The 12,199-nt window shown below is 44.2% G+C and overlaps 1 protein-coding gene across 1 annotated transcript in view; it reads right to left on the minus strand.

Moving 5' to 3' along the window:
* Positions 1-534: 534 nt before the first annotated feature.
* LOC134502193 (E3 ISG15--protein ligase HERC5-like) overlaps positions 535-12,199 on the minus strand; it is a 30,790-nt gene continuing 19,125 nt past the window's right edge. Inside the window, exons 12-15 of the mRNA XM_063310403.1 lie at positions 10,835-11,018; positions 8,566-8,717; positions 2,187-2,291; positions 535-609 (exon numbers count right to left, since the gene is read on the minus strand). Coding sequence (XP_063166473.1) covers positions 550-609; positions 2,187-2,291; positions 8,566-8,717; positions 10,835-11,018 — 501 coding nt within the window. The 3' untranslated portion in view covers positions 535-549. The remainder of the gene's footprint in view (positions 610-2,186; positions 2,292-8,565; positions 8,718-10,834; positions 11,019-12,199) is intronic.

Below are 12,199 nucleotides of genomic sequence, written 5' to 3' on the forward strand. Positions count from 1 at the left end.
AACATCATTATGAATTGACTCAGTATTTATGTGTATTCATACAGTATACATTTGTGTGCATACAGGGTAGCTAGATAGACAAACACAAATACACACACACGCACACATCCCCCCAGCTTCTTCCCAGGCTAACTCCAACTTATCACATAAACCACCTCACCTCCTACTTCCACTTACCAACTCCCTCCAATGCTCCCTCTAATTTCTGCTGTCCCATGTGTGGGGAAAAAAAATGTTTTGTGTAGCTTTTCCCAAACCAAGTACAAATTTGTGCACAATACAAGAATATGGGTAAATTGCAAGTACTTATAACAGTGACATGTTAAAATATTTACATATTTCTTAGTTAAAGTATAGAAACTAGAAAGTATAATAGTATGTCACATACACGCTTGAAAGTTGTGCCTTCAAGTCTGTTTGGACTCTTGGCAACCGCCCCCTGCACTTTTCATGGCAGCATTTTTCAGAAGTGACTTGGTAATTCTTCTGAGAGGTGAGAAAAGTGACTGGCCCAAGGTCACCCAGATGGCTTTTGTATCTAAAGCAGGACTAGAACTCACAGTCCCTTGGTTTCTTGCCTGGTGCCTTAACCATTACACCAAACTGGCTCTGTAGGGGCAGCGGATGTAGGGGCAATAGATGTAGAGAAAGCTGAAAATTCTGCACTTTTATTTCCTTGCCCTGCCTAACAGACAGCTTTGCATGTTTCTCTATACTGTAGTGTAGCATATCTCCTATTGGTTGGCCTGATATTCTCAGGATCTTTATCACTTTCTTCCTCTCTCAATTCAGTTTCTCTTTTGACTGAACTGTGCAGGACAGGTTCTTATCTGATATGTTCTGACAAATGAGGGGGACCAGCCTATAGGCTCTTAGCTATAATTAGACTGAAGCAACTTATGCTTTGCTATCATCATGTCTTTTTGATATCTACGTATCTTGTCTATATATCTATTTCATGCAAGCCCCAGCCTCAGGAATACTTTCTTATAAAAGTTATAGTCAGCCACTGGGCAGCAGGCCCATAGTTGTAAATCAACAGCCATTCAACCTAAAGCAGGTTCTTACAAGGAACAAAAACAACCAGACAATGGTGCTAACATGGGGAACAGACTCTGTAACAAGCCTGGATACAGTACCTTTTTTCCCACATTTAGACCAACAGTGCCATCACAATCTCCAACAATTTCACACAAAAACCTAAAGGCACCTTCACAAGTTCGTCCTTTAATATGTTACTATCTTCCAGCAGCGCCCTTCTGAATTATAGTACAGCAAACAGGTCAGACTTTGCACAAAGGAACTAATGAGCACAAGTTTGATATCAGGACTTGTAACAAAGATTTTAATAGCACAGCCTTTCAACCTCCCAAGACATTCCACTACAGATCTCAAAGTACCCATTTTGGAAAAAAGAAACTTTACCAGTATCTTTGACCAAGAGATAGCTGAACACACATACATCAACAGGCTATCTCAGAAGGTCTCAACAAAGGTCTTAACACAATGGGTTTTCAACACATTACAATTGTTAACTGATAAGATATTTGAAATCTGTCTCATATGTAAGCTGTATCTGCATTACCACCTTGTCTTTCCCCCATCTTTTCTCCTTCTACCTCACCCTAATCGAAATGCCAGATCAGTTTAGCCACTCCATGGAAAGGACTGGTGAATTGACTAAACTGTAATTGGCTAGGTTCACACAATAGCCTATGCCATGAATGCAGGATTTATAACAGTGGGATTCATACAGTATACTGTGTCAGCAGCTACAGTAGGAAACTACATTATAGTTTATTGTATTCTGCAAACAAAATTCAAATCTCTTGAGTCTGTTTAGTTCAGGCCATAAAAATGTATCTGTATGGCTTGTTCCCACTGAGAAATGTTCAAAAGCTTGTCATGAGATCTCAGGTACAATCACAACTTATTTCAGCTAAATTAGAAAGGAAATATGTACTGTAACAATGCCAATGAAATATTGTAAAGGGACATTATGTGATTTTATTTGAAGAACTGTCCTTAGTCTATGTTGGATAATCTCAAAAGCTGAACGCAAGGTTGTAACTCAGATGAATGTTATTCTACCACTTTGAGGTACCCTTTATGTAGGAAGCAATATATCCAGTTACCAAGAGTCAGGCGACCCTAAATTACAAATGAAACAAACAAACAGAACTTACCTGTTCATTTCGTATGTGATTCCAATTTGGCATTACAAATATTTTCTTTACTTCTGGTATATAAAAATTACTTTCCTGAATTTTGAAGCCAGACCCGCAGTTTACCTGCATTTATAAACAGGATTAAAGCAGAAGTTAATCTGGGGAGAAGATAATAAGTAAAAAAAAAAAAAAACTGTACTTCACAATCCAGCAGCATTAGATATAATTTAAAAAAACAGCTCACTAACCTCAAATAAAATTGCACCTAATTTTAATATAAAAACAAGTACACAGATATTTCAGAAGAATTTTCCTTGGCAAGGGAGTTCCCAAGATGTGTAACTTTTAAAAAGACTTTTTCCTAATCCAATAAACATTACCTTTAGGAAAATCAGGCCCTAAGCAGAACTTTTCCTAATGACTTCAGATTTCACATTTATAAAGCAAAACACAGCAGAAAACTTTATGAATTACTTTGAACTATGGACCAAAGATTCCAAGCTCTGTCACTTTTTAAGGATTTATTTTTGGTCCACTTCTTTAAAGCATGCTCTTGTACTTTTGATGCAACCCAACCAAAATACAGAAGGAATGGCAAAACGGCAGCAGGGAGTGGGCAGGGGGCAGCAATGAGGTTGTGATGGGCATGGGGAGATATGGTGGGAGGAAGGGGGCAGGCTGCTCTCAGGGAAAGTAGACCTGATGGCTAACACCGATGTTGCTTTCCAGCCCCCTATGCACAGCCCCAAAGCCTGGTCTCCAGAGCCTTGGAGGCCCTGGACACCGGCTGCTGCTGCTGCTTAATGCCAGGTTGGCCTGCAATAAAGCTCACCTCATCTGTGATCTGATCTGATTGTGGATGAGAGAGCCGACCTGGCCTGCATTACTGAGACCTGGTTGGGCACAGAGGGGAGTGTTCCTCTCTCAAAAATGTGCCCTCCCGGGTTTCAAATGTGGCACCAGCGGAGACTTCGGGGCAAGGGTGGTGGGGTGGCTATCATTATTTAGGAATCTATAGTGAGGCTCTCTGTGAAGCTGGGTTGCAGGGGTTAGGCTTGCTCCTTGCCTACGTTCCTCCCTGCAGGGTGGCAGCGGCTCTGCCTGAGCTCCTGGCCTCTGTGGTGGAGTTGGCAGTGGAATTCTCCAGGCTTATGGTTCTGGGGGACTTCAACCTGCCTTCTCTGGGCCTGGAGTCAGAGGTGGCCCGGGAGTTCATGGCCACCATGGCAGCCATGGCCCTGCTCCAGCTTATGGATGGCCCAACTCACAGAAGGGGTCATACATTGGATCTGCTCTTTGTCTCCGGGCAGTGGCAAGGTGATCTGGGTTAGGGGACATTAATATCAGTCCCTTGCTATGGACAGATCACTCCCTCTTGGCCCTGGGGTTCTCTGCAGCTGCCCCACAACACAGGGAGGTTGGGCCTATTCAATCAGCCCACCCCAGGCGACTGATGGACCCAATAGGGTTTGAGTGGGAGCTTGGGGTTATTCCTGAGGCTCTGGTGCACGATTTGGCTGAGGCCTTAGTTGTGGCCTGGAATAAGCACGTGATGAGGGCCTTGGATCGGATTGCGCCTGTGCAGACTGTCCATGTGTCATGTTCCATGAGTGCGGATCCCATAGGGCCCCTTGGTTTATGGCTGAGCTCAGGGAAATGCAATGACACAGGAGGACCTAGAGGGCTGCTGAAGGAAGACATGGGATGAAGCAAACTGAGCACACGTACAAGCCTTGGGGCAGTAAGAGCGGTGAAGTGAGCTTACTTCTCCGCTCTCATTGCATCTGCAGATGGCCAGCCAGTGGCCCTGTTTCAGGTGACCAGGGCCCTCCTGGGTAAGGGGGAGCTGGGGGAGCCCTTGCAGGGTCACTGTGAGAACTATTCTAGGCCTCCGTTGGATAAAGTTGCTTGACTTAGTTTGAAGTTGGATTCTGGCTGGGCAAATCCAGTGACTGAGGCACGTCCTAGCTTGGTTATCTGTGAAGAGTTCGAGTCAGTCAATCCTGAGGAAGTGGACAGGGCCCTTACTGCTGTGAGCTCAGCCACCTGTATTCTGGACCCATGCCCCTCCTGGCTGGTTTAAGGCCTCCCGGGAGGTGGCATGTGGTTGGGTCCAAGTGGTGATAAATGCCTCCTTGTGGGAGGTGGTGGTTCTGCCAGCCTTGAAAGAGGTGGTGGTTTGCTCCCTCCTCAAGAGGCCATCCTTGGAATCTATGGTTTTGGATAACTTCTGTGGAGCTGATCAAATGGTTGAGTGTGTCTGTTGCCACCGCAGGTGGGAGGGTGCAGTTGGGGTTTACTTTTTTTTGTATTATGGGCTTTTAATTCTGTCAGCTGCCTGGAGTCACCATATGTGAGTTGGGCGGCCATATAAATTTGTTTAATAAATAAATAAACTTCCATCTAGTCTCCAACCTTCCATTTTTAGGGAAGTTTGTTGAGAGAGTGGTGAGCTCCCAGCCACAGAGGGCCTTGGATGAAGCGGACGATCTGGACCCATTTTGGTCAGGATTTGGGCCAGACCATAGTACTGAGACAGCATTGGTTGTACTTGTGGATGACCTTTGGAGGGTTCGGCATGGGGATGGTGTGTCCATTCTGGATCTCTCAGCAGCTTTTGATACCATTGACCATGGTATCTTGCTGGACCAGCTCCAGGGACTGGGAGTGGGGGGCACTGTTTTGCAGTGGTTCTCCTCCTTTCTCTGTGGCAGGTACCAGTCAGTACTGGTGAGGGAGGAAATGTCCAGCCCCAGGCCCCTATTTTGTGGGGTGCCTCAGGGCTCAAGTCTCTCCCCCCTCCTATTTAACATCTATATGAAGCCACTGGGAGAGGGCATCTGCCAGCATGGGGTTCAGTATCATCAGTACGCTGATGATACTGAATTATACATCTCTACCCCATGCTGGGCAAGTGATGCTGTTCTGGTGCTGGCTCAGTGCCTGGAGGCTGTAAGGGCCTGGAGGGGGAGAAACCGGCTGCAACTCAATCCTAGCAAGACAGAGTGCTTGTGGGTTTTTGGTCCTCCAGGGCCAAGGGAGTTTACATCTCTGACTCTGGACGGGGTAACACTCCCCCGTACAGGTCTGGTGCACAATTTGGGGGTCTTCTTGGACTCACGGCTTCTGCTGGAAAAGCAGGTGGCAGCCGTGGCCAGGGGGCCCTTTGCACAAATCTGTCTTCTGTGCCAATTGCACCCGTTCCTGGACCAGGAGGTTTTGCTCACAGTCACTCATGCCTTAGTCACCTCCCGCTTGGATTACTGCAATAAGCTCTATATGGGGCTGCCCTTAAGACCACCTGGAAGCTGCGACTGGTCCAGAATGCAGCAGCATGCACAGTTTTGGCTGCCCCATGGTTCACCCATGTAACACCACTGCTGCATGAGCTGCACTGGCTTCCAGTTGCTTCCGGGTCCAATTCAAGGTGTTGGTTATCACCTTTAAAGCCCTACATGGCACAGGGCCAGGTTACTTGTGTGACTGCTTCCCCCTGAGGGTATCTGCCCTTCCTACTAGATTAGATAGGGTGAATGTGCTCCAGGTCCCCTCCCTGAAATGTTGCCATCTGATGGGACCTCAAGAGGTATGCCTTCTCGGTGGCTGCCCCAGTCCTTCAGAACAGCCACCCACTGGAGATCAGAGGAACCGCTACTCTTTTAGTTTTCTGGAGGGCTGTGATGACCTGACTCTTCCCCCAAGTATTGGGCTAGGATGGGGGTTGAGTTGTGAGGATGTTTGGTCTGGTACCTGGGGGTTTTATGGATTGTTTTTAACTAGGTTTTATGGATGGTTGTGAGCCACCTAGAGTCATTGTATGAGATTGGAAGCCATGTAAGTCCTGCAAATAAATAAATAAAATATCTCATTCAATCTTGATATTAGAAGTTATAAATGTGTTATATAATTGTCCTGATTATGCTACGTAAATATTCTGATTGTAGGACCAAGGTGCTATGTGGCAAGCCACACATCTGACACTTTCACATGTACTGTATAGAGAAGATAGGTAAGGGGATGTTTTAAGATGTTTCTTGAGTGATTCATTAAGACTGAAGTTTATTTCAGCCATAATACACATTCCAGCCAGAGTATTATTAATTTATATTTTAACTTTCCTCTTCTTCCAAGTAGTTCAGGGAAGAAACACTGAGCTCCACTTTGACAGCTCAGGCTTAAAGGCCTTTTCCTCTGAATTTCTATTTGCTCAAGCAGCATCTGCTTACCAATTCACCTGTTTCTGGGTTGGATTCTACATAATATTAGGAGCCAGCTTCTTATAATCTCTGCAGACTAGATTATCCTTGATTTATTCTGCACTGTGGCTGCCTAGTCACTTAAGATTAAGTCATTGGATGCCTAGTAGCAGTTGTTGAAATCAGGAAGTCTCTCCATGCTGTCTGAGCCAATTCACAGAAAAAGCTGCTTTATCAGCTTTCATCATTTTAAGCAGTATCTTATTTTGGGAATATTCAGACCAGTCCATTCATATCATGGTGTGGCAGCCTCTGTTGGGGATGAAGACATAATACTTTGCACCCATCCTGGCCAGTGATTTTGCTGTTGCTGGGATAAGTAAGAGTAATACTACATCTACATGAAACCGCTGGGCAAGATCATCCGTCACCACGGGACAAGGTATCATCAGTATGCCGATGATACTCAATTGTATATCTCCATCCAGGGTGAGGTGATGCTGTGACTGCCCTCTCTTGGTGCCTGGGGGCTGTAGGGGTCTGGATGGGGAGCAACAGGCTTTGGCTGAACCCTGGTAAGACGGAGTGGCTGTGGGTTAAGGGTTCCTCTGTATCCGGGACTTTGTCATCTTTAGTTCTGGATTGGGTTGCACTGCCCCAGCCAGACCCGGTGCATAATCTGGGGGTTCTCATGTACTCACGGCTCCTGCTCAAAGAGCAGGTGGCAGCCGTGGCCAGAAGGGCCTTTTCACAGCTTCGTGTTGTGCACCAGTTGCGCCCTTTCCTGGATCGGGAAGCCCTTCGGACGGTCACTCATGCCCGTGTTATCTCCCATATAGACTACTGCAATGCGCTCTACATGGGGCTACCCTTGAAGAGTATCCGGAAGCTCCAGCTGGTCCAGAATGCGGCCGCGCGGGCTATTTTTGGCACCCCTAGAAGGGTGCACATAACACCTTTGCTACATGAGCTGCATTGGATACCAGTTTGCTTCTGGGTCCAATTCAAGGTGTTGGTTATCACCTTTAAAGCCCAACATGGCATGGGACCGGGTTACCTGAGGGACCGCCTCTTCCCCGTATCATCAGCCTGTCCCACCCTCTCATGCAGAGAGGGCATGCTGCAGATCCCGTCAATAAGAGAATTCCATCTGGCGGGGTCCAGGAGGCAGGCCTTCTCGGCAGTAGCGCCCGCCCTTTGGAACATCTTGCCCCCGGAGGTGAGATTAGCCCCATCTCTCCTAGCCTTCCAGAGGAAGTTGAAGACCTGGCTCTGCCACCGGGCTTGGGGCAGGGAAGAGAATCGACATACTTGGGGTTGGCTAGTGCCTTGAAGTGCCCCTCCTACATAATGATTGAAGAGATCATAGCCATCTGGATTTTATGAGCTGGGGTAGTTAAGAAATTGTTTAGTTTTAATGGGATTTTATTAGAATTTTATTGTATATTTATTCACATTTTTATTGTATATTTATTCTATATTGTAAACCGCCCAGAGTCCCTCAGGTCGGAGGAGATGGGCGGTGACAAATTTGGTAGGTAGGTAGGTAGGTAGGTAGGTAGGTAGATACATACATACATACATACATACATACATACCCTAGATCGGTGTTGCTCAACCTTGGCTACTGGAAGATGTGTGGACTTCAACTCCCAGAATTCTAGGAGTTGAAGTCTACACATCTTCCAGTGTCCAAGGTTGAGAAACACTGCCCTAGATCAACAGTGGGCAATTCCTTTTTTTTTTTTTTTGGTTAAGGGCCATGTTCACTCAAGGCCAATCTATCCATTGCCAAAAGCCAGTACTTAACAGGTTCAAAGCCAGTAAAAGACAGATATGTGTGTGTGACCATTCCTTTGTGGGTGTTGCATATGTGTGTTTCTTCCTCTTTTGTATTGATTGTACTGTTTTAATTCAATGAAAGAAAGCAAAACATATAAAGTACCAAAAAACATAAAGGGGGGGGGGGGAAAGGTAAGTGAAACTAAAAAACAAAACCCACTATTCAAACTGAATTTTGAAACGAAAATCACAACAAAACACAGCAAACAGATGTATATAAATAAGAAATAATACAGTTCCATTTTAAACTACAAATTAAATCTTGAACACAAAGAATGCATCTCCTTTATCTTTGATACTTCTCTTGCTATTGTTCTTTCCACTCATCCTTCCTACTTTCAGTCCAAATTTTTTCGTACCTTATAAAGCATTTGGAAGACTTGAAGAGGTGTAATATATTCATTTTTGTTGCAAGTCTTTGTGAAGGAAGACAACTTAATACTAACAAGCCTCTGAAACATGGCCACCAGATCCTTAAAGAAGGAAGCTTCTAAATTGGACCACAGAGCTCCTGAAAAGAGAGCAGACAGTCACAAACACAATAGGATCATGTCCCTTTGTCTTAACTTTGATTTACAGTGGAATAAATTGAAGATACTGCTTCTAGATAAGGCTTTCATGATAATATTACCCCTCAGTATGGACAGAATTTTACAGGGAGTCCAGACAACATCTTCCATTTGTTTTCCATCTTTTTTATTAGGGAATTACTATTACTAGAGAAGAACTGTTAAATATGGAAGAGCTCCATCTTGTGATTGATAATGTGATTGAAAAAACTACCTCTTGGGAGTCATCCCAAGTTAGAATCAAAATCTCTCAACATCTTTAAGGCTTGGCACTATATATAGCATTAAAATAGCCTGAAAGAGCAGTTAGTCCACAGTATTCCCAAGAAGGTTTCTGTAGCACAACTGCACTAGTTCATTTACAGAAATGAAAACCCATTCAGGAAGAACATGGGAATAGATGCCTAATGCCTCTGGGTTGTTTAGTGCAACAATCCTGTGTCTAGCAGTACCATCACAGCCCTCCGTTTAGATGCATCCCATTCTCAGAATTCTCTGCCAACGGGATGTCATGAGGTCATGACGTATAGATATGCTACTCAATTTCAATTTATTATGGCCATTAGCTAGCAAAGAAATACAAGAAAACAAATAAACAAACCCCATGTGAGCATATACAGCATTCAGGTTTATTTTTCTCTGTGGATCTCCTACTGCACACCTGAGGTTAGGTAACAAAACTTAACAGCACTATAAAAGGCCTTGTGTGGAAGAAGGAAATCAACACAGAAGGTATCTGAATGGGCAGGGATTGCTGCTAAAAGAGGGAAAATAAGATTTTGGCCGGTTGTAAAATCTGCCGTGCCAAAGAACGTGGGATTTATTCAAATTCTTCTGTGTCACATGGACAAAGATATGTTATGGAACCATTACGGTATCTGCCTTGTAATAGGGCACAGGAGAGGGCATTGCAACGTGTCTAGTAAAGGCCAAGCAGTATTTGGTGTATCAAATGCATCAAGATAGGAAGCCCATTGGAATACCTTTCCCATGAACTAGTGTTGGTGGTCTTGTAGAAGCTGGGTGATTAGCCTATGGGGCTTGATTTCTTGGTCCATCTTGTATATTAAAAAAAAAAAAGTGAATGCTACAGTATATGCAGCCTTGGCAGATGCCCCTGAATGTCAAATTAAATTTGGACAGAAGACCCATTGCTATCAAATCTGCATAGAAGACACTTCAATTAACTTATAGCATTTACTCTTTATTCTACATTCCACATTTCTGTTTCCTTCAAGAAGGGCTCTGCTGTAGAGATCAGCTGAGCTGGGACTGCAGCAGAGATGGTGGTGATGAGAGTGGCAAACCTGATTCCTGGCCTAACAGGAGTTATTGGGATGTTGTACCTCTGTTATTCAAGTAAACCTCAGAATTACTACCGTGGGTGTTTGGGTAATATTTTATTTATTTATATTGTTTAATCAAATTGATATAGCTGCCCATCTCATGAGTGTGACTCTGGGTGGTGTACAATAAAACAAAGTATAAAAACGTATCTTAAATAACCATTAAAAACAAGAAAACATACAAATAAGTAAGACCATGGGAGAGAATGTAAAAGACTCACACATAATAAAGCCATCTTGTGGGCTCCCTGTTTCCAAGGGATCCCCAGTTCTGCTGGAAAAACCATGTCTTGAGGGATTTCCAGATCACTAGGGGTAGTCTCACTTCAGGGGAGATGATGCTCCAAAGGACAGGTGCCATGGCAGAAAAGGCCCACCTCCTGTCAGATGTAACTCCTTAACAGATGGGACCCATAACATGCCTCTCCTGCCTGACCTGATGGGACGGGCAGATGTAATCGGGAAGAAGAGATTCCTCAAGCAGCCTGGAAAATTTTATTTCTATGGAAGTTTTCCCCTCCCCATTTTTAATACAACTTTTAAAATGGCATGTATGCTCTTCAGAGCCTTTGGCTTGGAGCAGGGTGCAAATAAAGTAAACTTGAAATAAAGATGATCTGCCTCTTACCCCGGACTGTCTGAAAACCCTTTCTGTTTGCATGAGATGAGCTTTTTGGGACTCGATGAAATGTGCAATTGAGTGCCTGCCTTACCAAGTGCTTGCTTGCCTTTCTGTGGGAGGTTCCAGATTGCTTCTGCTAGTTGACTGAGGAGATTATCTGAGTTGAGATCCTGCTTCCGTAAAAGTACCGGCACAATGAGGAAGAACCTGAGTGCTTCTGGTGAGGTTGGAGAGCGAGGGGGACAATGCAGAAGGCTCTTGAGAGACTTTATCACCTTGAAGAGAAGAAAGGAAGAAGAATTTATGTATTTAATTCATTCCTTGGGCAGGAGATAGCCCAATTTTCCTTCTTGCTTCCTTATATGAAGTATCTGAGCACAGTATCCCGACAGGCTCCTTTCAGTTGCTTGCTGACCTTTCCTACAGTAAATACATGGGACCAGACAATATACCGAACACTACACAAAGTCTACTGTGGAGAGTAAGGTCAGAGAGGAAGCATTTGAAATGTGAATTAGGAACTCAGACTGAGAGTCCCATATATCTGTTAGTGATATCTCTGGGTTCAGCATTTTTTCCCATTATTTTCTATCATGGGAAACCTTCTACGTAAACATGTATGCCAACATGTAACACCAGTGTTCTGCATGGAGAATGCACATGAATTGACAGCATAATCTAGAACAGCCTTCCCCAACCTGTGCTTTCCAGGTATGCTGGGGTGCCAAGCTCCATTAACAGCCTCTAGAAATGTTCAGAACTGTTAAGAATTTGAATACTTATCTCGCACTTGATTTCCCTTTTCCCTTGAGAAGCCAGTTTGACCAGAACCAGATAATCAAAGAGACTAACAATGCCTTGCCTTATAGTCTATATTTTCATTATATTGCCCTGCTGCCTGGGCATTCATGGGGGGCAAAAGACAAAATGAGAGTGATGCTGCAACCATGCAAATGCCACAATCTACCTACCTGCATCAGACATTGGGATGCAAGTGTGTAATGGTGGCATTTCTGTGATGATGTCACTGAGCACTTGTCATCCTTTTGGTGACACTGTAGTTTGCTGTGGATGCCATTGTGCTGGTGTAGTTTATTAGTTGTTTCCTAAACATTCTTAGCCGCCTGACTTAGCTGCTATAAATTTTCATCACTTGTTTTGTCAATGAAACTAATGCAGAGTATAAAAAAATAAGTTATTAAAAAATGAATTAGGCTTATGATTTCCAGGGACAGGCAAAGTTGATATGTCCATTCCTCCTCTGGAGCATGCTTATTCCAACTGTTCCAAAGATGGTGTGGCAATTTTCTGGAAATTAAGCCTCTGAATTGGGATTAATTTATGGTGTTCCAAATGAAGCATGCCTGTTTCAAGCCAACCAGGTTCAGGAGGAGGAAGAGAATGTTCTGCTCCCTGCACGTTCAGTTTTGTATATTTGTAGTGGGTTCGTTGAACA

The sequence above is a fragment of the Candoia aspera genome, chromosome 8 (assembly GCF_035149785.1).
Source record: "Candoia aspera isolate rCanAsp1 chromosome 8, rCanAsp1.hap2, whole genome shotgun sequence".
NCBI lineage: Eukaryota > Metazoa > Chordata > Lepidosauria > Squamata > Boidae > Candoia > Candoia aspera.